Source organism: Semicossyphus pulcher, unplaced genomic scaffold, assembly GCF_022749685.1.
Source record: "Semicossyphus pulcher isolate SPU_LCO1_2020_fin unplaced genomic scaffold, fSemPul1.0.p SCAF_3, whole genome shotgun sequence".
Taxonomy (NCBI): domain Eukaryota; kingdom Metazoa; phylum Chordata; class Actinopteri; order Labriformes; family Labridae; genus Semicossyphus; species Semicossyphus pulcher.
Genome location: NW_027211704.1, coordinates 1,226,128 through 1,253,139, shown reverse-complemented (window position 1 = coordinate 1,253,139; position 27,012 = coordinate 1,226,128). Strand labels below are relative to the sequence as shown.

General features: G+C 42.5%; 2 protein-coding genes across 2 annotated transcripts; both read right to left on the bottom strand.

Moving 5' to 3' along the window:
- Positions 1 to 520: 520 nt before the first annotated feature.
- Positions 521 to 9,132, bottom strand: shisa4 (shisa family member 4). The gene is made up of 5 exons (XM_069678190.1): positions 8,898 to 9,132; positions 6,298 to 6,475; positions 4,814 to 4,950; positions 4,531 to 4,722; positions 521 to 3,151 (listed from the first exon to the last, which is right to left on the bottom strand). Exons 1-5 carry the CDS (start codon positions 8,980 to 8,982, stop codon positions 3,111 to 3,113), a joined length of 633 nt encoding a protein of 210 aa, XP_069534291.1. The 5' UTR covers positions 8,983 to 9,132; the 3' UTR covers positions 521 to 3,110.
- Positions 9,133 to 10,427: 1,295 nt separating this feature from the next.
- Positions 10,428 to 25,070, bottom strand: ipo9 (importin 9). The gene is made up of 24 exons (XM_069678103.1): positions 24,857 to 25,070; positions 22,510 to 22,571; positions 22,324 to 22,410; positions 22,013 to 22,214; positions 21,580 to 21,668; positions 21,318 to 21,404; positions 21,070 to 21,189; positions 20,762 to 20,862; positions 20,173 to 20,231; positions 19,921 to 20,072; positions 19,744 to 19,842; positions 18,357 to 18,463; positions 18,019 to 18,158; positions 17,649 to 17,811; positions 17,234 to 17,460; positions 16,818 to 16,966; positions 16,102 to 16,230; positions 15,597 to 15,872; positions 15,346 to 15,512; positions 14,571 to 14,704; positions 14,372 to 14,491; positions 14,093 to 14,206; positions 13,907 to 13,983; positions 10,428 to 11,255 (listed from the first exon to the last, which is right to left on the bottom strand). Exons 1-24 carry the CDS (start codon positions 25,014 to 25,016, stop codon positions 11,145 to 11,147), a joined length of 3,132 nt encoding a protein of 1,043 aa, XP_069534204.1. The 5' UTR covers positions 25,017 to 25,070; the 3' UTR covers positions 10,428 to 11,144.
- Between the last annotated feature and the right edge of the window lie 1,942 nt (positions 25,071 to 27,012).

The window sequence follows — 27,012 nt, the reverse complement described above, 5'->3', positions numbered from 1 at the left end:
ACTGAAAATGTGAATTCAAAATCAAAATTGAAATGTTTTTTGAAAATTGAAATTTAGCATTTTTTTCTCCTGTTCTGTTTTATTTGGAGTTACTAGAAAAATCAGAGATTAAAAAAAACATAAATATATTGTGTATATTTTAAAAAGCTTAATCTATAGTGACCTGGTGTCTAGGCGGGCCATGTAATTTGTTAGTGTACAAAAATTTTAAATGTACTCATTTCATCTTCAGACATCAAATTTTACAATCAAATCCTACACTTGAGTGCAAATAAACAACATGACATATAATAACTGCTTAATACCAGATTATGTTTTTAGGGGCATATATGCTTAGTTTGGATTATATGTTGTTTCTGATGTCATTAAAGTGAGCCAATTCTGCCAAACACCTTTAACATTGTTTTGAGGTTAATATGGACATCTAGTGGTCAAAATGATGTAACACGTACTGATTCCCCTTTTAAATGGATCATCATTTGATTCCTTGGAAACAAAAAGACACAGCAGACGGTTGTGTGTTTTACATTCCAAAGTTAAATTTTATGTCAATAGAAATAAAAACTTTTCACCCACTTTATATTACAATGTCATACCATCCATATGACAACAGATAACACAGCCATATCTAGACAAGTTATTTTGCCAACTGAAGTCGGTTTCATTAAACACACTCATGGAGTTGGTTTAGAAGCACAAATAAACAGAAACATCATTGAACAAATGTTAAACTACATATGAAAGCATCTTACAAAGAAAATTCCAGTGTTTTCTTTGTGCTTTACAAAGGCTCAAAAAATCTGTACACATGGACATCGCCATCAGAGGAAACAATTTATGCTGCTAACTGGCTTTAAAAGATCTTATCCGATTCATTGCAAGGATGAGAAGTGAGACAAAGTACAGCAGTGTGTCTCATAGAAAGATTTGCTGCAGGTTTCTCTGATCAGCCTAATATGCTTTCTTATATGGTATAATTTGACTTGAAATTTTAGATTAATTGCACCTGAATGAAAATAATCCAGGTATCACCTATTAGTCGTCAAACAGACAGCTAACTGTAAGACACATGCTTAAGCTACTTGTTTTATAGTGCATGCATTTTACAAGGGACACAATACAGATTATTTTACAGGTTAGGCTCTGACCTCACTTGAGCCCAAATCTGTAATTGTTTAGAGGACATTTTAAAAGAAGAGTTCAACATTTTGGGAAATAACAGCTAGGTCTATCTGCTTTGATGTTGCGTTAAGATAGCTAGTTGAGAAGATTGGTGTCACTTCTGGTAAACGTAGCTAGCTAACTGGTCCAGCCGCAGCCAATTAGCTTAGTTTAGCATAAAAACTGAAACAGAGGGAAACAACTAGCCTGGCTCTTTCAAACACTAACATTAACCACAAAACACACCCCGATATTATAAATATGAATGTACACGGATGTAAAAACGACACTTAGCCATTTTCGAGGATTACTTGCCGGACTATCCCTGGAGCCTCCACTGGTTGCCTAGCAACCGTTCGCGGCAGACAGGTTGACGTCAGTTAACCGACAATTAAAAAAGGCCATTTGTCGTTTTATTCACGTAGGTTTCATAAACTGGTGAAACAATTACGATATAACGATAAAGAGCGAGCTTTTTGCTCCCTTATATCAGAGCCAGGCGAGCAGTTCCACTGTCAGTGTATTCCTTGGTTGATATAGCCAAGCTAAGCTAAACTAACCAGCTGCTTGAGCTAATGGCTAGCTTAGCTACATTTTTACCATACAGACATAAGATGGGTATTGATCTTCTCACCAGTTGTGATTTTTGGCTTCATAGCTTGTCCAGAAGGATGAAAACCCATTCACAGTAAAAGGTAACCTTAATAATATCAATTAATACCCAATGGAAAGACGCCAAAAATGCTTAAACATCATATCTTATGTTACAATAAGAATACGTTTAAAATAACTTGTTACAATATCATAAAATATTCAGCCGAAAAACAGATTTACAAAATATGTATTTAAATAGTTAATCTCTTTTCACCTCAGGGTTAATTATTGTAAGGCGGGACATTTTGTATTATTCAAGCAGCTTGACCTGCATCTCCCCTGAACTGATATGTTACAAGAAATAGACACTTAACATGAGTTTCACTGTAGAACATCCTACCTGGCATTATGGATTCATATAAAGACGTGTTTCTAATTTATTTAAAACTAGAAAAGAAGCATGAGAGGACAGATAACTTTGACTGGGGGTAGCATGCTGACGTCGAGATGTTACATCACAATGGTGCAGCTAATATACTACCATGAAGTAAAGTAGCCGAGTCAGATACAGAAAAAGAAGGGACAAAAGTTGAAACTAACATGTGACTAAAGGCTTCTTACACAGAATAAGGAGTACCATGAAATACAATAGGCCATCTGAGAAAATTTAAGACAGTATATTACTGCCTTTGAACCATACTTGTCACCTTTTTAATCGATCATGCAATTTGTTTTTCATTTAAGCCTCTATCACAAAATAACACTAAATACAGAGATAAAGACATCATGTAATTAAATCTGGAGAATGTGGTGATATCTGGAATGTAGCCTGGGTCATTTTATTCAAAGTTTATTAAAAATGGATTAAGTATGCGTTTTCCCTTCAATACATAAAGAGATTGCATTATCATTTGTGTAAATCCCTTCTGACCCCTCCTCTGTAAGATAACACCTGTCTTTAGGTGATATCCTGTCAGTGAGGTGAGTGTGTCAGAGCAGCACAGAGTCGAAACGCCAGCCGGATATCTCCTCACTTTGGGGAACGTGTGACGCTGTCGCTGAGACTTGCCAGGAGCAATCAGGCGTCAGGTTGCAGAACAGAATTTCACGTAATTACTCCAGAAAAGTAGGACAACGTTGTAAATAAACAAAAAACAAACCAAGTAAACCTTTAAAGTGCCTCCTGTTCTCTGTCACAGGTAAACCGCTGCTCGTCAAGCTGTAATGTTTATTCAAATGTGTGAGTGTGTCTGCTTGAGTGTGTGAGAGAGTGTTGCTGCCTTCTTCTTTTCAAACAGTCATTTCACTCAGCTGATGTTGTTTCCCACTTCGGTTAGTTTGTGTAGACGAGCCCATCAATGACCAGGATACTGAGGTGGAGAGTAAGGTGGAGGGGCTGAAAAAGAAGGCCATAGAAACATAAAGTCATGTCAGATCTTCATATTGTACTACGATGGTGTTAAAGGTCCAGTGTCTGAGATCAGAAGATCTATTGTCAGAAATGAAATGGGATATTGACAGGTATATCTTCATGATTGTATAACCACCTGTTGAAATAAGAATAGCTGAGTTTACAATGATCCTTTTATAACGATAGAGGAAAACAGGTCGTGTCCAAGGAGTCTGCATCAGCACGTTTCTACAGAAGCCCAGAACAGACGAACCGAACACTCGCTCGAGGTGGAGCCTTTCAACCTCAGGTCTAGATTAGGGATGCACGATACTGGATTTTTTTGCCGATATATTAGGCACATGTTTTTTCCATCTAATTGCAGAGAACATCAAGTCTCCCCTGAAGTTGAATTGATATCATGCCTGCCCTTATTGTCGTGGCCCGCTGGCAGATGCAGAAATAACACAAAGCAGTGCTTTTTAAAATGTGCACATTCACTGGGCTTTGTAAGAAAAGTATTTAAACTTAGGCAGAATTAAAGGGTTGTTTTATCCGTGGAAATTATCGGCAGAAAAATCACATACCTTCCGATGCCGATCATTTTCAAGCCATAATCTGCCAATACTGGTAACGTGCCAATAATATCGTGCATCCCTAGTCTAGATCCCACTAAATCTTAGACACTGCTCCTATAGTCAGAGTATCACCTTAATCAGTAGATTAAATCCTCTTAATGTATAATTGTTGAGATGCAGACAAAAAACATGGGCTGATCGACGAACACGTCCTGACCTAAAAGACAATATAAACGTGATATTTGTCTAAAAGATGAAGCTTGCTGAGAGAATGGAGTCCGGAAATTAAAAGGGTGTAAACCAGATTTCACGGCCATCTGCTCTTATAATCAAGATATCGACTGTCAGAGTTGACCTTTTCACCTGATGAGGTGAAAGAGAGCAATGTGCAAAACAGAAAGCATTCAGAGCATGAATGTAACCAGAATATTTTATGGCAAACTGCCCATCAGGTTAACAGATTTTTTGCCTGATGTTGGTGTAACACAAAAAATAATCGTATGAAGCAAACACCTGGGGAACCAGGAATAACTTCATTAGGTTTTATAGCAATCTATCCAGTGGTTGTTAAAACACCTCGATGAAAGGAACATAACACAACATCACCATCCTTATTGTCTGCTGTTTGCAGGGAAATAAATAAGAGAAGCAGCCTGTTATACTCACTGGGTAATATTACATGAACAGAGCCGCTTCATTTTACAAAAGTAGGTCACACAACTTTTATTTATGCAGTATTTTGTACTCGTTGTTTTTGTCCTAGCAGAGGGACGTTTTATATTGTAGATGAACAAAACGCAATCCTACCCTGGCTGTATGCAGGATCCATCAGGTGTGGTGGATAAGGTCCAGGCTGCATCATCGGGTACTGTGGGGGCATACCAGGGTACTGAGGCGCCATTGGGTAACCTGGATGTGCATACTCAGAGGGTCCCAGTGGTTTTCCATAAGCGTCGTACATGGGCTCCACTGGGTAGCTGGCCATGGGGATATGCTGGGCTGTGGGTCAAAGAGTGCATACAGACTGCTGTTAAGGAAACCTATAACCTTAGTGATCTGAATACAGGGACATAAGAGCCGAGGATCTCACCGTCATAAGGTGTCCGGCCCCGCTGCTGCCTTCTCTGGTAGAGGTAACAGCAGGAGCACATGAAGCAGCACACCATGGTGGCAATGATGGCCACAAAAAGAAGGATGGAGGAAGCGATGCCGGCTAAAGTGGTGGGGCTGAGAGGAGAGAAAGAAGGGGACTTCAGCTACAAGGTATTTCCTTTGTGTATTTTGAACCTCAGTGTAGAGAGAATAACAGCAGAGAAGACTGTGATGTGAAGCGTTTGATTCAGACAAACTGTTTACAACAGACTGACCCTGAAATCACATCTGAGTCAACCACGTACCGCCCTGCATCTCTCTGTTTCTCGACCAGATTCCATCACCTATGAGTCTCAACAAAGCCCTCCATTTCAGCTCAGCCCCCGCCACCCACTGATCTGATCTCCCATCGGGCTTAATAAGCTGCAGGCTGTCTGCTCGCTGCTGGATAGTGATGGATGCTTTCCAGGAAAAATGCCATGTTGCAGTCTCTTCGGTACAAGCTTGCTTAGTCGTGCACTATCTCATCCCTCACAGGGGGCTGTGGCATTAAACACAAGTGAGAGCACAGATAGCTGATGTAATAGAACGACTAATGAGAACATATTACACTGTAGGGACCAAAGGAGGGTCATTAAGTCAAAGGCAGGCACATCGGGAATGAAAATAGAACAAGAGATGTAGATTCAGACTTTGTTGACAGCAGGATGCAAGCTAACGGTATGTTTGAACAATGCACAGCATTTTTACTTCCAACCTTAATCGTTCAGTACAAATCACAATATTGTCCCATAATCCAAATATAGGGAAATTAACAGTTTAGTGTAAACATAAACAATATTACTGCTGCTAATGCTGCACAAAGAAGGCACATGTCATTACTCCAAGTGTATTTTCTGTATCTAATAATTTATTAACAGTCAAAAACAATAGAAACTAATATAGTTAATATTTGAATCGTTCTTTAAGTTCTAGTAAAATGTCAGACAGAGGTCTCCTGTACAAGGATGGGCATTCATATACTTCATATTACAAAGATATATTTTAATGCCTCATTTATAAAATTACTGCTGGTTACCTAATTTGATCGTTTTAATGATAACAGACTGCATAACATCTGTAACACGTACCGCAGGTTCACATAGAAATGTATGTTTCCAGAGAGCCCGCCAAGGATGGAGAGAAGGCGGGAGAGCGAGTTCAACCCTGCCGCTTGTTCATTCAAATGTGACGGTTACCTTAACATAGCAACATTATAGTACCTCTTTGATTTGCAGTATAATGTGTGCTTGTTTAGATATTAGAGGATGCATCTCAAGGAGAAGGGATTTATGTGTAACAAGTGTCCTCCATCAGGTTAAGTGTCTGTCATTGAAGGATATGTGATCCTGCTGCGATAGCCTTGAATTGTGAACAAAAACACTCTGTGGCGAGTAGATGAATTAATAAGAAATGAAATTAAAATCCTGCTGCTGCCCGTACCTGAACTGGAAGAGCATGCAGCGTTTCTGCTCCCGCTCTGTGATCATCTTGAAGGCGTCCAGGCAGCAGTAGCGCCGGTGGCAGTTTCCACAGCAGAACGTGATGAGAGGGCAGTCGAAGCCGTTGTGCCAGGTGCCATTTTTATCCACATACCACAGACAGTCCTCGTTCCCGCTGACTGCAAAACAAATGCATTATAAAGTGTTAGGCTGGATGACACTATGAGGAAGATGATGAAAAAGGGCAAAGAAGAAGAGGAAGACAAAAACACGGGGAAGAAGCAGGTCAGGCTTCAGTTTGTCGTCTGAATATTAACGTTCCTCCTGAGGATATTTTTACAGACACGCTGTTGTTTCTGTTTCATCACACGTTTTCAAACTGAGAAAATTCTCAACTCTTGTCGTACAGACGCCGCATTGTTTTGCCCTCTGGAGAAAAACAATATTTATTTTGAACATGCACATGCTCTTCTTTCTTTATTATTTCTTATTCCAGACCAAACACAGTCAGAATGCATTATTCAATAGTTCCCTGTGGAAGAGGGTAAAAACTGATAAGGGCTCAAGCAAGGTACAAAAGAGATTTAAAGGACTTGTGTGTCTGAAATAAAAAGGATTCCAATTAATTAATAAATAAAAATATTAATTCATTCTAGGACTGTAACTAAATATTCATTTCCATTATCTAGTTATTCCTACTGAATTAATTATCTCGTCTATGAAGCGACACAAACAGTAAAACACTTTTGTTAAAAAAATAAGAGGCCTTTTTGTCCAAACAACCAAAATAATAAATGTACTATTATATAAGCAGCTAAATGCTTACATTTTACACATGTACAGATCGATGTGTTTCTGGTTAAAAAAAAAGATAAGTTGCAGATTAACTTGGATAGAGCAACGACAATGAACTTCAGGCATGCTACAGCCACATGGATGCTACACAATAAACATGACATTTTTAAGTCTTTGAGAACTCTGACACATATAGTTTCTTTGACAATACAATCTGACTAAACACTGTATGTAAATTACACAACACACTTATCCTCAGGGATCTACTTCGCCTTGCTGAACAAAGGAGTTTAAAGTAAATTTAACTAATGGAAACTCTATTAGGAGTACAGCCTGCAGCCAAGATCTATATAGACTTGGCTCCTAAAAACAGCTTAGACTAATTTAGATGATGACCTTTGACTGCTGGCATGGAGAACACTCGGCCTTCCAACTGATAAAAGCCTTGATATTAAAAAAAGGTTAGCTGTGTAGCATTAGTATTGTCCTGTTGTGTATACCACTGTGTGCACGCTGTTTGAAACAACTTATTGAAACATGGACGTCTCATTCAAGAATCTAAACATAGATTGGCAGGTAATTAGGTGCCTTATTGATCCTAAGGGGAATTAAGGCATCCATTTCTGCCGATATTTTCCGCCGATAAAACAGCGCTTTAATTCTGCCTAAATGCTCGATGATTCCCGAAAAAAAGAAAAGCAAATGTTACATACAAATAAATACGGCGTTTTGTACATAACCTATGTTTAAGTACTTTCTTATATTGCCCAGTGAATGTGTCGTTTTAAAAAGCTCTGTATTATGCTATCTCTGCATCTGCCAGCGGGCCACTACAATAAGAGTAGACATGATATCAATTCCACTTCAGGGGAGACTTGATGTTCTCTGCAATGAGGTGAAACATGCACTTAAAATATATCGGTATCCCTAAATATACATTTGAAAACACAGCAGTGAGAGTCCTGCCAACACAACTACTGCAGAGAGCTGTCACTATGATAGAGTATGTTTATGGAGGTAGAGTAAATCAAAAAGTAGAAACTGCATAAAAATAATTATAGTTTGTCAAGTAAAAAAAAAAAATTAAATTACAAAAAATTATATTTATTCTTCTGATAATATTCTTATATTGTGTTGTTAATGTTGCCTTGTTATTTAGATTTTTTTTTATTGCAGACTAAAATATTAACCAAAGCAGTTCTCTCATATTAGTCAGCATCTGGTTACAGTTTTTATACCGTTACTTTGGTAATATCAACTCGTCAGACACGTAAATCACTAATAATCTATATGAAATTACTAAGTAATAGGCAACGCACACAGTTTGAAATACTGATATATATCGTGAACATAAACTAGCAGAGCTGTTCAGGCAAACTAACTACTGTTAGAAAATACATATATTTTGTAACGGTATTTTCTTGAAAACCTGTCAGAAATAAGACGTTAAATCGGAAACTAACGGTAAATAGGTACTTCTGAAAGGAATATAAGCTTGTTAACGTTAACTTTAAAAATATAGAAGTTAAACAAAAACATGAGAACCAGTGAGACTAGTTTAGAGGCGACTGAACAAATGAATGCTAAACGGTGAACGGTTTACTGACGGTTATCCGGGCCTAAAATAAACATTCAGGTTACGGGCTCAGCCAGAAAGCATGAGATCATGTCGACTGCCAGGCTGTGAGGTTGCGGGGCGATGTGGGTACTGGTTGTTGGCTGGTCAAATGAATACGGCCATGCAAGCAGAAAGACGTTAACCGTTAGCTAACGGCGCGCGGCCTGGATGGAGAGCTGTAATCTTACCCTGAGAAGTGCAGAGGACGATGGTGAGCAGCGCCAAAGTCAGCGCGAGGAGGGACATGTTGCCCGCTGGATAAATCATCCCCATCCCCGTTTCAAACCAAGCGAGGCTGTTTCAAAGAGAAGGTGTTTTCATCGGTGTAAATAAGCACGAAAGACCGGGCTAACGGTCGCTATCAGCCATTACCCAGTCTCGGGAACAGCACAGGAGACGGGACGGCTTTGACGCTCGGTAAATTATCCGTTGAAATGACACATCCCGGCTGTGACGCCGCTGAACCGGGCGACGAAGCGGTGTTGCCTTCACGTACTGCCTGAAAATTCGGGAAAATGTTCATCAATATCATAAAACTATGAGGGCGTTATTATAGTAACCCTGGCACTCAATGACCGTTAGTAAGTCCCATTATATTTACTCATTAACTGTACTTAATTACAATTCTGAGGTAGTTTCAATGAACATATTTTCCCCCATGTTTAGCTCCATCAAAGCCTACATCAACACAACACTTCAAAGATAATTGTTGTAATTTTTTCTCCTCAAACCAAGTCATTTTAATCAAATGTTTGTTTTAATATACAGGCGAAAGAGTTGAAGTAGGAATATTTAAACCTTTATTTTTATTGAAAAATAACCAGTATTTTACTCTGTACACACGTTCACAGTGGAATATTTAGACTGCACTCCAAAATGTGTTCTACAATTGGCTGTTAATACTTAATATTGGACTTTTATTTGTACCAACGTGTTTTAGTGTTACCCTTTGGTAAATGATCTGCATTCTCCTTTCACCACTGAACTTTGGTACCAATGCACAAATGAGACAACATACAACCATCCATACGGGACATAAAACAACTACAATTAATACAATAATGTGTGTCGTTGAATTTGTTAAGACTATTATTAAAAATTGTGGTGTCTAGGTCACCCCCTTGCTCAATGTCTACATATCTCATGTTTACGAGCAACCCTGAACGCAACTTGAGAGGTCAGAGCGCCACCCCTTCCTCCCCGCCCTGCTGGAGCGAGGATGATTTCTCAGTGTGGATCTTACCATGATGCACCTGATTGAGAAAACAGCTCCTCGTGATGTCGAGGCATTTCCTGGGGTGCGGGTAAATCAAACATTGCGAATAAAAATCAGTAATTTGTTGAAGGTAAAAATGAACACTGTATGAGGCTAAATTGGACAGGTGCTACGGAAAAAAGAAGCTAGCTGCTAAAATCTTCCTTTCGTGGCCCATCCCAGCCAACACACAAACATACAAAAGTACAAACTGAAAAGACCACAACCTGTTTGTATTCCACATGGAATATAGAAAATTAAAATGTAGTTAAATAGGTTTGGAGCCCAGAAATATGCCTGTCTGAGGCATTATTAAGCGTGACTGTCACCCCTGAGTGATAATAATAAACATGTTCTAGTTTTATCCTTCAGATTTCATTAATAATGGGATTGTTTGTGTGTGTGTGTGTGTGTGTGTTATTCCAAGGTCAGGCAGGAGAAGAATCTGGAAATCAATCTGGAAATGTCCTTTCAGGACTTTTTATTTAGAAATTTCAATCCCAAATGTATCAGGTACAAGGAAATGAGAAGGCTGTGAATCATCATGCGACAGAGTGAATTCCCAAATACCCACCGTACCCAAAGACATGATGGTCAGAGAGTTTTTCACTTCCTGTCAGAAACAGTCGACGTTTTCTGGAATATAAGGCCGCCAAATATTTCCCTCCGGGTTCAGCGATCAGGACTTTTTTTCTTGACCTTCCTTCAATGAATGTAAAGTCTCTTGGAAGTGTTTTCCATTTTGCATTTTCTGTGTTTATACAGAAAGACAAAAATAACGGGCTAAGTTACAAATAGGACATGGCAAAATAGTCCGTTCATATTTCATGGTTCACCTGTCCTGCTGTGAAGCTGCAGCCTTTTTAAACGACCCTCTTGTCCGATCTAAAACGGCGAGTCCTCTGACCTTCTTCAGTCTCTCACCTCTTTGTCATCACTTCAACATCTGCAAAGTCCTTCATCCCATCATAAGTACGTAGAAACAGGTTATGGTTAAGTGCATGTCCATCTCTTTCAACCCTGTTCCTTTTATTCTTCTGCCATCAATATTATCACAAGTTTTCTCCTTTTTCTTCACTATGTTGTAAATTCACCATGAGAGCACAAGTGACGCGGCAATAGAAGACAGTTTTGGGCGTAGTAGATGGAGGAAGAGCTGTTGGAGCAGCAGGAGGCGGGGCTAGAGGCCTACAGACTGCAGCGTTTGTCTCTCTGCGGTGTTGAGGTGGCCTGAGAACATGCTGTAACAGGGCTGCTGGGCGAACTGTGTCAGGAAGTCTGTCAGGTACGCCTGGGGAAACAGACACAGAACAGGTCACATATAATGATGCTACGTTAAGTAGCAATAACAATACAAATCACGTGTATCGATGACAGCACGAGGAGATCGGTGGAACAACTAGGATGGAGATTTTTCTGTTATTATACTTTGTAAAATGTGTACATCATTTAAATCTTGTAACAAATACACATCGATGTAGTTTTAGTCCAGTTTGTTTTCTTAAAGCGTCACGACATCTGCAGAAGTTTACAGGACATGGCCCCTGAGGTCTCATTTCCAGGGGGCTAGCTGGCTCCGGCTAACACGTAGACACGTCTGACACGACTAGACTGAGAAATGGATTCTGTACACTGATCCCACATCTTGGTCGTGATAGTTAATGATCCATATATATTTCTAACAATAATGACCAGCGTACAGATCGTACTGTGTTCGTTCCGTCTACACCAGCCGGGTAGCTAAGGCTAGCTAGAAGCTGTCTGCTGATTTCAGCCTGAGAACAAACAGCAGAACTGGACTTGGACTTCTGCGCTACCTGCTGAAAGTGATGATATTGGACTCTGTCCAGGCTCGTCTTGGTTGCAGCGTCTGCAGGTCCATACTAAGACAGTAAGAGTTCTGTTTTGAATGTGCATGCAGCAGATTCAGCAGGACTTTAAACACTTTTGGTCCATTTGCAATTGAAGTCCTAAAATTACGATGTTATGTTGTAGTTGTGTTGCATTTGAAATTCTTATAATAAATACTTATTTGGGTGTTCTTTTATTTTCTTAATTTTTAACCCTTTATTACATTTTTAATTTAATGTATATTTATATATTTTTGTAAGTCAGATAGCAGTCGTGGTTATGCACTGTTCAAGAGTATCTATCCATGTGTATATACTGTATGTTTTCATTACAGTGTTGATTGTGAAGTGACGAGCGAGCTGGATGAGGCAGTTTAAATAAAAAGGTCAAAGTTTGTAACTTCTAGTATTTATGTTTTAATAATAAAGCCACAGTAACGATGTTTTCTTCACTTGTGTACTTTAAGTAAGAAGTCTGTCTGGGTTTTTCTGCTCGTCAATTCCCTCTCTTTCAGATTACTTCATTTTGTTTCGGCTCATCAGCATCTTAAGCTACTGAACACAGTTTGGACGTGGTTTAATCCTTCTAGAAAATAACGCTGCATCATCAAGTACTAGTTAATCATCTGTAGTAGTAAGTGAAAAATCGCGTGCGTGCTTCTTCCTTAAAGACTAATCCAACATGCCTGGCACCATTTCACCCTAAAGCCTCGTGATAATTGGAGCATCTTCTGATCTGATTTGACACTCTGGGACAGAAAACCGCTCTCACACTGGTGACGAGGGCTGCAGCCTTTCAGGAGCATATGGCTGCTATCTGAAAGTATTTAGAGCGATTTTCAAAAGACCTTAAATGTTCAACAGTAACAGACATCAGGCATGCCTTTTTGTGAACTCTAGCACATTCTCCTTTATGCATCACCTACCATTCTAATATGTCTGCAAACAAATTCATTTTTAGGCACATGACAGCTGAAGGGTTTTACTTTCTTTGGCCAGCACATTTGGGCATGTGATGCATTCACTGACCACAGCCCGTGCTTGTAAATGCACGTTGTTCTAAGGTCGTTTAAAGAGGTAATCTCGAAGATCTCAGTTTTGTTCTCTTTGGCGGCCCCTGTGGTGATAAACGGTAACTGCAAGAGCACACTTCCCAGATATCCAGACAGTGCTGCATGTGTGACGTCCACGGTTGGCTCCGGTTGTAACTCTTGATTTTCCTGGCTGACGGTCGCTTTCCTTTTCAGACTGTTTGCTTCATCTGAGCGTCGAGTTTGTTTCTTCTTCTTTGGATTTTCACTTCTTGTTGAAGTTGTATCTGTAGTCATCCATCTTTTCTTTGTTTGTTCAGCCATAGTAGATTACTGTTTACTCGCAACACTTGCAGAGAGCGGAAAAGCAGCCGCTTAGCTCCGCCTACCCTCTCTGGCAGACCAACCACTGCTGGCTGATGGAAAACGCGTCACTAACTGGGCGCCGCCACAGACACCCAGCCCATAATAATACTATATACTGCAGATGCAAAGGCTTCCATCAGTGGGCCACAGGCTCAGTCACCATTGTGTTACCTCATTTGGCGATAGACGACTTAACAGACATTTATTTCACTGAAAATCTTCGAGATGGTCACTTTAAAACTTTGCACAGATCCCTGCACATGTGGTGAAGCGATATAATATAAATACCTTCATAGACTTCATAGATATCTTTTTTATATCTGGATGTATTCGGCCAGTGGGGGCAATCCCTCATGAATCCTCAGCAGTGCAAATTTATAGTCATACTGTTTTTTTTGCTTTGCTGTGATAGAGTGGCTCTATGTTGTCAGGTATTTAGCCAAAAACAAACCTTCACTGACGTTACTATGAGCATTAAAAGCTTCTAAATTGATTGTCTTGATTACATCTCACACTATATTTAAATGTGACAAATTTTTTTATAAATCAGGACTTATAATTGTTGCCATAACATATAATATCACTCGCCCAAATCTCCAGTAATTCTGTGCAGGTGCTTAAGCTGAGTGTTTCCAGCTGATGAGACAAACCGGAAGATTTGAAGTGACACATGTCAGAGTTTACGGTCGGCGTACCTGCAGATCAATCTGATAAATGGGGTCTTTCAAGGCATCAGGATCATCCTCCTCATCGTCTTCGTAATAATCATCATCTGTAACAGGAACACACCGTGACATGCAAACTTCTCCTGCAGTAACAGTACAGTAAAGTACAGGAAAGAAGTTGCAGTAATAGCTGGTACTCTGGGGAGATACTCGTACCGTATTTGTTGGAGGCGATGAGCTCAGAAAGCAGCTGCCCTGGGAGGCCTTCATCCTCCTCCTCTTCATCCTCCCCCTCGTCCTCTGCATTGTCCTCCCACATACCACTCGAATCTGAGACAAACAACAGCTGGTCACTGAAATGTCTGCTGTCACAGCTTTTACAACCAAGAGTCGAACTATTTTTGCAAACAGTGTTCGTGTCCCGAGTGAAACAGTTTGAACCCTGAAGTCGAAATCAAAGAGCCAACCAACAGAATTCATATTACTTGAACTCACCTTGGCTCCAGTCTGCTGCGTTCGCTCTGCTGGCGTTGGCCTCCATTACAGTCGACAGCTCGTTGATGATCAATTTAAAAATCTTTACTAGTAAAGGAATGTTGGTCCACCGCTCCGGGTCTGTGGAGAAACACACAAAGACTCAGCACATGACACCCCGTGCTTCATCTCCTAACATCTCCATTTCTGGTCGTCTTACTCTTTGCTGATTTGGAGCGTGTGCGGATGCCGTCCTCAGGGCTGTAGATCTCCTCGCCCTTCACCACAATGTCCTGGAGACGTTTGTCGTCAGTGTTGAGGCCGTGCTGCAGCAGCTTACAGAGAGCCACCGTGCTGCAGGGCCAAGAACAGGAGACAGAAGATTGAGATGCGCAGCGAGGGACGAAAAGTGTTTTAGGAGCCTTTCATGACGTGTCCCAAACAGCTACTTCAGTGCCTGACGAAAGCAGACGTCTGTTTGAGTGCTGTATTGGAAACACAAACAGCCCACATCATCCCATACAAGGCCAAAGGAGCACTTGTTTCACTCCAAGGGCTGAGATCAATCAGTTCAGACGATGAATTGTCTAAAACTGAAAGAGGGCAGAAGTTGTTCTAAATGTCTGCACGAACAGATAAACAGTCAGTTCTGTTTCCAGACGGCGTCTCCTGAAACATTTTCATAGTGCTTCACTGCTCTGAACACAGCAAGAGAGTTCGCTGTGTAAAGAGAGCCGACCTTCTGAATACAGCTCACTCCTTCCATTATGAGCTTCTCATGAGGCGTTCTGGTTCCTTCAGGCAGAAACCAGCAGCACAGAGTTATTAGGATGTCGCCATCTACAGGCAGCCGTCATTTAGAGCCTTAAATAGCAACACTGAACACGGACCTAAACTACTAATGCTGCTGCTTTTTCCTCCTGTTGGTGGTGCAGGTTAGCATCTGTGGATGGCTACAGCAGATAAATCAAATGTAGAAAAGTTGCCTGACTTACCTGACTTTCCCCTCGTACTGTCCGTAGAAGAGGTGCTGCCTGCTCATCCACTCCGTCATGACGAACTCCAGGGCAGGCTTCCCCGTCGGGCCGGGCAGGCTGCACAAGAACTCCAATAGAGGGTCCAGCTGGGAGTGAACCAGGTGGGCGAACACCATGATCAGAGACTAGGCAAAGGGAGGAGAAATAACGAGGTCATGAAAGGAGTTAACACCTGGTTAAATGGTTCAGCCACACATCGACTCTTTTACCTGCATGACACTCAGAGTCTCCGCTTGCTGCATCTTGCTCAGAATCGCTCGGAGGATCTGGTCCAGCTGTTCCCCGAGCTGGGTTCCTGCCCGAGAGATCAGAGTGGACACCAACCTGCCCACGAAGGCGGCCGTGAACTCGGAGGTCCGTGGGTCCAGGAGCTGGTTGACCACCTGCATGACGTACCAGAGGCCGCTGTTGCCCTGCTCGTCCCTCCACTGAGCGATCTGCTCGAGGGCGACAGACACGTACGCCCGCAGACACTCGCCGCCGTTCTGGAGGGGAGTGGAGAAGAATAAGAGAGGGGTGTTCGAGGACACGCTGGTGTTTAAATCATCACTGATGCAATATTGATTCTTGATATTTTCTACCCAAAAAGACTCTTTAATGAGAAAACATTAAGAGCCTGAGTCTAAAGTTTTGGGTGTTTTTACTGAGAAGCAGCTTGTGTCATTTGCTTAACAACTGGATCCTTCTAGTGTTGTAGTCCTTGTGCTCATGTACCTGCATGATGGTGTTGTCGTCGGTGCGTAAGGTGCACTGTGCCACCACAGGGAACGCCTGGCACACCAGCATCTCTGACAGAGGGGGCTTGGTGTTTCGGACGACCGTCGTCAGGATGTCGATGGACGTCTGTGGGGTGGGGGGGGAGAAAGAATATTTAGACAAGCTGAAGTTTCAGATGAACGAGTCAGCCGACTCATTAATTTTAAAACACTAGCAGAAAACACTTCCTGTTTCTGTTGGAATTATGTAACAGGATTAATTGTACTAAGAGAACATACATCGCCCCCTCAGGGATCAATAAAGTATTTCTGATTCTGATACAACATGAGTTTAACAGTTTGTTTGTGGATAAATATTACTGCCCAATTTGTGTTATTTAGTCACATCTAAAATCTACAATATAATAACTTTTTATTCATCATTCATTGTCTAATAACAAGACACACGTTTGTTTAAAAACTTTGTCATGTACCAAAGTGTTCGGGGTTTTGGCTGAGTCGGGCAGGTGGGTCAAGAGTCCATCAGCCCAATGAGGATAAGCAACACACAGGTGCAAAGTATGCAACATAATATTGTGACATCATCCTGGGAAGTAGAAGGTCTGATAAGAGGCATAAAACAGGAGGTGCCTCTTTTGGCCATTATTATGCCCCCTGCTTCTACTGAAAGAGTTCTTATTCACATCTGTGTCACTTGAGCAACCGTGTACTTACAGCACAGAGTCCAGTGGGAATCTTGTCGGGGGGAGCCTGCATGATGCTGACCAGCGTGGGGATGAGACGCATCTGCATGGGGACCTGGCAGCCTTCGATCTGAGCCAGTTCCTTAAAGATGTCCTGAGCCAGCGAGGCCACCACGGGGTCTGAGGAGCAGAGAGGAGACGGATCAGATCTGTGTGCGTCTTAACCTCGTCTGAGTCACATCTTTGACTTTTCTGCTCCTGCTCGTCTCACTGACTCCATCTTATCCATTTCACAACGCTGGCAAATAAAAGTCTCACATCTCGACATCGTGTCCTCTTTTTAGACAAACAATGAAGAGGAAAAACAGAAAAGGATCATTTGTAGAGCAGAGGTGTGACTGTACTGTAACTGTTTGACAGGTGGTGAGAGAGGAGCTGTATCAGTACCATTGTTATATTTCAGGAAGATGGCGATGGTGAGGGGGCAGATCTTGTTCTCTGCGCTGGTGGTGAAGGCCGGGTCCACGGTGCAGACGATGCACAGGGTCTCCATGACGAGGGTGAGCACCTCTGAGCTGAACTGGGCGGCCAGTTGGACCAGTCCCTCCAGGATGCTGGGGAGGAACGGCTGAAGGACGTGGGTGCTGTCTGACAGCTTCAGCTGGTCACAGTACCTGAGAATGACATGGACAGTAAGCGTCAATATGGAGAGAGTATTCATGCAACTCCAATCCAGGTCAGTTGATGCCATCATGGACTAAAACCCGTTTATACATTTGTTCATGCTCGCTGTTCTCAGACAGAAAAACACCCAAGAACTCTGCAGCTGTTTGGCAGCAATGTAGAAAAAGCTCTCTCTCACCCCCAGATGGCCCTGACTGCGGAGATGCGGACGGAGGGCGGCTGGCTGTCATGCAGGCCGCTGACGGTGGCCTGGAGGAACTGCTGGATGAGCTCAGGAGACATGGCTGCCGTGAAGCGACTGGCCGCCCACAGAGCTCGGCCGAGCAGGAACGGAGACGCCGCTGGTCAACAAACAAAAACAAAAGAGAGACAGAGTGAAAAACAGGAGAAGACAAGAGGAGAGGGAAACGACAGGGAGGCACGGGACGCGTGGGGTCATTTTAATCTGATCATTTCAGTGTTTTACAGATATCTGTAGCATTTGACAGTTTTTTCTGGGATCGATCGTGTGATTTCTATAAAGCTCCAAGGATCAGTTTATGACTCACCTGCCAGGTTGAGATCAGCGAGAATCACACTGGCCAGGAAACCGTGCATGTCAAACTGTATCCGACCGTTCTTCACGTTCTCAGTGATGATGGTTTTGACGGAGCCGAGGGCCAACATGCAGGCTTCATGGATCTTCCACCTAGTCAAACAGAAGGATTCGTTTTCTGACTGGAAAGCTGCTGCACATATAAAACTTCATGTTGCTTCGTCATGCAGGAATTAAGAAGTTCTTTGTCTTCAGTTGAAGCAGGAATGTCGCTCAGATTGGATAAAGTGTTCAGAGCGGACACAACGATGCAGTCAGACAGACACAAAGAGTTTGTCAGTCTCTGCTCACCAGTGCTCGTTGCCGCTGTTCTTGGCCTGCTCTGCCTCCTGGAGGTGTCTGGTCGCTGCTGCTGCCAGAGCTGCTGCGCTCTCATTCTGAAACTCTGCAGCTACAGCCTGCAAGCAGAGGTCAAAGGTCACCATTGTTACACACACTATTAGAGCGGACCAGAGGCTGCAAAATGAGCTGATGATGAGCTGATGAGCTGCAGTGAAACCACTGCGACTCCTAAATACTGGACATGACTGAGCCCATGTTGTAACTGCACGCTCAGCAAGTCTGGGACTCCGCACCGCTCAGACGCTCATCAACATCAAACAAACATTTTGAGGCCTTTTTCATGACTTATGCGTGATACACCGCACGAGATAATAAAGACGACTTTGGGCCAATTTATTTAATTTATAAAAAATAAATTTAACCTTTATTTAAGCAGGAAAGGCAGGAAAGAACAAATTCTTATTTACAATGGCGGCCGGGCAAAAGTGTTAAACAAGTTAAACAGATGCCTTTAGTTTGTGTCGGCTGCATGTGTAGAAGAAGACAGAGTAGTGCAGGAACAGTCGCCCAGCACACATCAGAGTTGTCATAAACCCAACAGACACAGCAGAGCAAAAGATAACTGACTGTATTTATACCCGATCCTAAATGTGGCACTGTGTGCGGGTCTGCTGACAAAACACAAACTCAAACTTTGGGGGGATTAAGTGTTTTCACACCCGTCCAGCAGTTCAGGAAGTCATGCTCGACGAATATATATATTTATATTGTTGCATTTCAGTTATGATTTCATCTGCATTAACTTGCTGTTGGCTACTTTGTCAGAAAATATGTTTATGGCCTTATTATTCGATAAGACAGGTAAGAGTGACAGGAAATATCAGGAAGAGAGAGAGGTGCATCAAAGAGCTGCGAGTCGGAGCGTCGACAAACTCGCCCATCTCTTACATGAGTACTAATGTCAGTGTGATCGTGAGGGCACAGCTGGTCTGCTTCTGATGATTGAACAGATTCAGTGTGGACATCACATCTGATATGTACAATGCAGCGCGACAGTCAGACAAAGTGAACAATATAATTAAGTATTATAAAAGACTGGATTTTGTTTATAATAAATGGTCACTAACAGACGACCCTGACATGACAGCAACGTGACTTTCTGTGGTTCATCTTGTTTCCCTCACTTTTTCTTTTCTGCTTTAACTCCTTCATTTCTGATTCTTCAGGAACAAAAACAGACGTATCGCCTTGGTTTCAATGCCAACATGATTATTTTGCATTAATACAGGCTGTAAATGTTGTCAGAGTTTGATTGCACCGCAGCGACCAGGTTAAGTGTAAACAGCAACCTCTTTTAAAAGATGATTACACGGAGAGTTGTGTGTGTCTCACTCACCAGCAGCAGGTCCTGAGCAGAGATCCTGACTGAGTAGGAGAAGGTGTCATCGTCCTCATCCTCTACGAACTGCTGAGGGTTCGCCGTCCACACTTTGATCTGAAGCAACACGAGGCCAAACGGTTAGGCCTGTCAATCAATTTAAATGAACAGTATGTAAATCAGCAGTGTCCTCACCTGGTCCTCGGTGATCTGCATGTACAGGATGATGTAGTAGATGAGCTCGGGCAGAGCTTTCTTCACCGTGCTCTTGAACTTGTTGTTCTCCAGCAGCGTGTGGACGAACTCAAAGATGCTGAACACCAGATTCTCGAAGCCCAAAACCTCACCTGGAAAACGAGCAAACACCAGAAGATTCACATAAAAACTTTAAAATTACAGGTAGATACGAAAGCAGGTGGTCGTCAGGGTGATGTGAACTCGGCTCACCGTCTGAGTCGACGGGGTCGTCCACTTCCTCGGTGTAGTTGACTTCTGTTCGCACATAAGTGAACAGATAGTTAAGGAACATTTGGCTTTCACTTCTTATTACTCATCACTAGAGCTTCTCTATTCTGTCATATCAGAGGTATAATGAGGAACATCTGGCTTAACGTTTGGTTCTTATTGTTTACTAAATTAATTTGCCACTATAATTAACCATTTCTGTCAGGAACTACACTTCATCAGTCTTTTGCTCAACATCAAAGCGTTGCATCTTGTTACATCTTGCTGGGTCAGCAGAAGCCTACCATGTACCAGCATGAGCTGCTGAAGTGAGGCGGAGAGGCGGCTGAGAGGAGACGTCCTCAAAGCAAAAGACCAGAGACTTTTGACCAAATTAAGTTAAACCTCTACTTCCAGTTTTTCACCCCAAACGTGGAGGGCGTTTTTCCTCACAGGAGCAAAACAGGCTTTCTATGAAGGTTATGTCTATAATGCATCATAAGTACACCTAATGACATTATAATACATTTATAAGGCTTTAAAAACACAAAACAAATGTTCATAATCATGCATGACAACTTCAAAAGGATATAAAGCTGCACTTTCAGTTAGTGTATTCCATACTATGGGTAAAATCTGCTGCATGGAGGACACCATGGGTTTGGGAAAGTTCTTCACCAGCGCTGTTACTGCCTGAGAGGGCGAGAAAACAAAGAGATTAAAAGACGGCACTGGAGATACCGTACGTAAAATAATGACATGTCCCATCTCTTGATTTGTTTCTTGACTGAAGAAAAAACAGACAAATACAATCACTGGCTGTGCCCAGGTTTGCAACTGAATTTGACATTTGAGGGTCATTCGAAGCAGCTAGTCTTTGGTCCATAGAGTCTCTCTCACCTTGAGGACCTCCATCTTGAGCCCGCTGTCAGACGAGGGTCCATCAGGCATCTGCAGGGCCTGCACAAACGCTTCTGTGAACTGCTGCACCACGGGGAAGATCAACGCTTTGGCTGCACCCTGCACAAACACACGTGTAGAATTACACTATTTAATCAATATGTTCCATAATATAACCAATCTATTATAAAATTCTTCTAATAATAAATGAAAAAAACTCTTTTTACATCTTGTTGTGACTGTCTCACCTTTTCAAGCTCTTCAATAGCACAGATGAGGTTGGCACAGGTGGTGAAAATCTCCACTGCTCTGGATCGGGTACGAATACTGTACACCTGCACAGAGGAACATTAGAGGAAGCCCAAAACTTTATATTACACAGACACCAGAAATATATTCATCTTTAGGTACTGAATGTCCAGTTTTAAGGTCTATTTCTGTCTGTGAAGGAAGTTTACTTTCAGACGTAGCAGTGTGTGGTAGAGACAGATATGTAAGCTGCAGCACTACCTCTGCCATGGTGAAGATTTTGTACATTTCAGGTAGGATGACAGGAGCCACCAGCGGCATCTGAGTATCTGTCACCTCCCGGGTAAACTCTGAAAACAACGACACAAAGACACTTAAAATATGCAGAAGATTTTTCTTAGGGGGTGACTTTTAACTCCCATTGAAGGGTGACAGGAGACATGCAGCAGGTTTGAATGACAGTTTCTTATCTACAGTAACACCCAGGAGACACATGTGTTCAACTGAATGTTCTTATTTACTTATTAGAATATATGACAGGTTACTGTAATGAGATCTAAATCACCAACATTAATAGATTTACAAAACAAAATCAATTGTTAAAACAGATCCAGCCCATCAGAGCAGTGTTTCACCAACGACTTCAGGACAGAGTAGTAGAAAAGGACTCTGATTCAGTGTGTTTCTTTCACACCTGTGAGGACCCTCATGGCACCGTGCACAGCATTAACGTCTCCGCTGACCAGCATCTCCATCAGCAGCGTGAAGAGCTGCGGCCAGGCCTCAGGCCAGTCCCAGTGGGCGATGGCCGACACGGCGTACGCAACGCTGGAGCGGACTTTGCTGATCGCCTCACGAAGACCGTTCGGCAGCAGCTCCCTGATGGCGGCTTTGGCCTGGAGGGAGGCAACAGGAGTTTGGGAACATAATGCAAACTAACAATAGTCTGAAAGGATACTTTTAACTAGCAGATAAAACGTGTGTTTAAGATAAAGACTGGTTTACCTGATCTGTGGTTTCAGGAGGCCTGAATTTCTCCGACTGGGAACACCAGTGAGTCTCCACATACTGCTTCAGGATGACTGATGCTAACTGTGAACACAACAAGACAGCCGCAAATAGTCACACTCAGGAAATGACCTCATTCGCCATGAAATATGTGCACTTTACTTTGTTTTTCTTAATGCTCACCTGACGGATTGCAAGCGCTCCCTGAGGGTCAACGGTGAGTTCTGCCAGGTGGACACCAAACTCTACAACATGAGCAACAAGCACATCACAATCAGAGCTCAGAGCAGACAGGTAAGAGCAGCATCAGTGATCCACAGCCAGGATTCGTATCATGTAACAGGTTGAGGGTAGAAAAATACTGTTAACAAGACGATGTGATGCCAATAATAGTTTAATAACAAAGAAAGTTTTTATATCTCTCATCAGAACAAGCGTTACAAAGTGCTGCACAACAAAATATAAAACCCAACAACAAAATAAACACCAACGTATGAAAATAATGTGTTTCTGTTTCAGTGAAGAACATTAAAAACCAACAACTGACATAATTTGGTTCCAGGGCTACAAACATGGCAGTAACCCAGGAGCCATGAAGCTAACAGAGGACAGTAGTGTGAACCTGGCCAGATAGGCATGCAGAGATTAACACACAGTTCAGGATCAGCATCAACCTCAGCTCTGAACCCGCTCTCTCTCACTGGGTTTTACTAAGAGTGACATCAGGCGCCAGAAGACAATGTTAGTGCTGACAATCCTACAAAGTGGCTGCCTGAGAGGGGGGCCAGCGGAAAGGGCCAGCCTTGCTGCGATGCTGCGGCACAGTCGAATGCCGGCCTGCACAAATAGCTTTCACATGGGGCGCGATGAGTGCATGGCAGACAATGGAAAGACTGATGGGTGGTCAGCTAATCCACTGGAAATGTATCCATCTTTCCCATTTGTGATTTTTAATAAAATCAATATCACAGAAGAGGAAGTGCTGCTGAACCGAATAATATCCCGGCTGTGATTCGTTTAGGCACGAAGTTACAGGATGAGTGCCGAAGATAATCACAGCCATGCTGATATTCTGTACAACAGCACAACCTCGAGAGAGATACAGCTTTTATAAAACTGTTCAACAAGCTGAATAAAGTATAAAAAGTAATAAGCAACAACAGATTACCACTCTTTGTTAGATTAATCAGTCGCCTGGCGCCACAAACACAGCTAGTCCTACAATCTGAATGGAAGTGGAGCGTTCCAAAGCTGCGTCAAACTATGTCCTTCACTCGTGCAACTTTGTTTTTGTTTACATGTTAAGCTTCATGGTGTAACTACAACGTTACCTGGGGAACGCTTTCTAAAATCTAGATGGCTGTTTGCTGTAACGTTAATAATGTGATGTTTATGAACAGTATTCAGAACAACTGAGGCAGAGTGATATGGTTACATACGTCCTGTTATACTCTATGAGCGCTCATGAATGCCTGTTGTCCAATAAAACTGGTTGTTTGAAAGTAATTGCAGACATCTTCATAACACTTCCACTCTATTTAAGGGTCATTAAACTGATTACCTTTTACAGTTGAGTCTTGAGCAAGAAAGATTTTGATCGATCTGATGTCTCAGAATATTTGGCTACTCCCTCTAAAGCACTAAAGAAACTTTGACTGTCCTCCATCTCTTAGATGTGCCCTCCTCATGGAGCTGCTGTTGCTGATGATGCACGAAGCTGGCAGCCTGTAAGGCGGGACCCTCGGGAGAAGAAACCCCTAGGAGACAACTTCGCGGGAAAATCTGTCAACGGGCATTCGGGGGCCACGGAATAACTTGGTATCACTCGGTTTGGGAGAAACGTTTCTTTCTGGAAGCCTTGTGGAACTCGCAAATTGACTACACGACTTTTGAGTATGTAAATGGTTAACCATCAGTTGGTTAAGGTGGCTAACGGCTGCGGTGGTTTTGTTGCTGTCATAGTTACCAAGTGACGTAATTTGACTCGAATGCGCTCGAGACAGAAACGTTGTGTTAGTAGCTTTAGCTTCAGAATTGACATATGTTAGCCTGCTTCAAGCACAATACAGACAAGAAACATCCAACTAAACGCTAACTAAATGTTTTTATCTATGGCAGAGCGATAAACCAGTGTACACCCTGTTGCTGTCCACACCGTCTCCATGTGCTTAATATAACTTACTTACAAGCTAACGTTGATGTTTACACTTGAGACACAGTTTGCTGTGACGAGGAGAGATCATCCTATACACCGCAGGTAAGTGGAACACGTTTTCATGAGCGTTCAAGCTAACTTAGTCATCAGTAACTTCTGAAAAGATGGCCTAACATTAGCTGCTGGGAGCCAAGACAGTTCCCAAGCTAACATTTTAACAGTTAGCTACTACAGCCAAAGTTAGCACTGGTAAAAGCAGCAGACAGCATGGAGCTCGTCCCCGCAGAGGCCCGCGCCGTTAATGAGTGAGAACACCGGCTAGCTAGCCACCGTGAACTCCCTCAAACTAGCGTCTAGAAACTAGCAACCACTCACCCTCTGTCACTTCCAGCACTTTGATCTGCTCCTCCGCGGCGGTGCGCACTTCTTGAACTGGGGACAGGATGGCTGTCAGCGTCTCGATCAGAGCCTCTTTAAGTCCCTGCTGGACCGGGCCGGCTGCCGGACCGGACCGAGCACTACCCGCCGCACTCATGCCTGCTATGTTTGCACCCGCAGCCCGCTACAGAGTCAGTCCACCACCACCACCACCAACCGGGGAGGAGCAGGGAGCCACAGCGAGCACAGAGGCGAAGCGCGCCAATGCATGGAAACGTGGAGGCGGGGTTTTTCGGGAGGAAGCACATTTTGTCGTCCGGTTCGGCCCACGTGTTTTTTTCTTCTGTTTAACCGTCTTTGTGTTTAACCTCTAGTTCCCTCTTGCGGAGCGGGGGAAACCTAGGCCCTAAACTGCTGTCTGAAATAATACCGGGTCACTAAAGCCACGTTTCCACCGAAAATACTGGGAACCTTTAGTCGCAGGTGCTTCTTTTTGAGGGACTAAAAAGTTCCTCCAGCCTTTTGTAATCTGTTTCCACCAAGATCGTCAGGCCTGTAACGATTAGGCAAATTTATCTGCTGACATATAAAACAGTCACACCTGTTTTAAACAGGTCTAGAGGTTGCATTTATGCTATTATCTAAATAAATGACCACACGTCTGTGATCCTCTATTTTAACTTATTGACAGCTAACCTGCAGTTCAACATTAAGACCATTTCTTATTTTATTCCATGCAGTCTCCCCTGTTTTAAGCACCAAACGTACTTGTGTATAAGGGTGAAATTGTCATCCAGTAGTTCCTGAAAGTGTTCATAAGTGTAGATGTTAAAGCATAGTATGGAAACACATCCAGCTCGTCAAACCACTTGCCTCTCTGTCGTTCTTCTAAGTTCTATTACTTCTTGTCCAATCAGAAAGGTTCAGCACTGCAGGGCTAACACCCAAAGTCCCAGTACTTTCTGAGAGTAGGCCTACTACCCCCAGAGCGTGATCAAATAAGTACCTCAAAGAGTCTGTGGTCCCTGGAAAAGTTCCTGCTGTAGGAATGTGGCTTATGCTACACACAGATTAAAGATTTAAATATCTATGGCCATTCTGATCAAAGCTTATTTTTGTCATTTTACTGTAAAAACTTTGATTATAAAGATTCAGTGGCAATATTTTTACAAAAAACGTTCTAATTAACGTGTAGATCCAAATCAAAGTTTAAAATCGGCAGGTGCACCACTCCATGGATCAAAACGTGTGGGCAGGGTGCAGTTGAGGACACACTGAAACAACGGTAATGTGAAACACCTGCTTTGACATCACTTACATTAGAGCCATAAGTGCAATGCAAACTATAGAGCCAAAGGTATGCTCATGTCCTACTTCTCACACTCCATTATCTTTTACAGAATTGTGCAAATGCATCAAAGGAATAGTGGCTCTAAATCTGAAGCAATCTGTAGACCTCCAGACTACACCTGTTGACAGGTGTAGTCTCACCTGAGCTTTAACATGGGCTTAGCTTAAATCCTTCTCACTTCTCCATTCTTTACAGGACATGAGCAACACTGATCCACTGTGAGGTGAAACAATAGTGCCATTATTTGTGAGGCAACCAGTCTGCCCACACTGTACCAGAGGAATAACCAGCTTCACCTCATGATCCTGTCACTCCAACTAGGAACGAGATGAAGTCCCAGCATGCAACATTCTGCGTCGTCTCCTCTTGAACTCCACGATTCAGATTTCTCTGGATGCACATTTGTCTTCACTCAGGAGCAGCCAGCCGATCGTAAGAAGTCCATGGAATAGTTTGGATTAGTTTTTAAAACATATTTCATTATGTTCCTCCTCCTGCAATACACTGTGAGCCGTATGCAACAAATAGCGCATGTACAGGCCTGGCTGCAATGACACTTTGGTTTTTCCTTGTTTCAAATGTACCTAAAATGTATGCTATGCATCTATGAGCCGGTGTGTCACTCAGGGTTGTCTTTACTCCGTGCGACATGATAATTGATGCTGATGCTAAATAGAAAGAATGAATAAAGGGGGTTTCTACTTTCTGAGAAAGAATGAAATTCACTTATTGCTGTAGCTTGTGTCGGATAATTCAGGTAACAAGGTGTTGTTAATGTAATCCGGTCTCTCACGTTATCACT

What these genes read in the sequence shown, in the direction of transcription:
- shisa4 (XM_069678190.1), bottom strand. Translation starts at nt 8,982, where the DNA reads ATGGGGATGATTTATCCAGCGGGCAACATGTCCCTCCTCGCGCTGACT. An exon ending in TGCATGCTCTTCCAGTTCAG is followed by an intron (nt 4,951 to 6,297) that starts GTACGGGCAGCA and finishes CTCTCCTCTCAG; the next exon opens with CCCCACCACTTTAGCCGGCA. An exon ending in GGGCCGGACACCTTATGACG is followed by an intron (nt 4,723 to 4,813) that starts GTGAGATCCTCG and finishes TTTGACCCACAG; the next exon opens with CCCAGCATATCCCCATGGCC.
- ipo9 (XM_069678103.1), bottom strand. Translation starts at nt 25,016, where the DNA reads ATGAGTGCGGCGGGTAGTGCTCGGTCCGGTCCGGCAGCCGGCCCGGTC. An exon ending in TGCAGATCACCGAGGACCAG is followed by an intron (nt 19,843 to 19,920) that starts GTGAGGACACTG and finishes GTGTTGCTTCAG; the next exon opens with ATCAAAGTGTGGACGGCGAA. An exon ending in ACGACAACACCATCATGCAG is followed by an intron (nt 15,873 to 16,101) that starts GTACATGAGCAC and finishes ACTCCCCTCCAG; the next exon opens with AACGGCGGCGAGTGTCTGCG.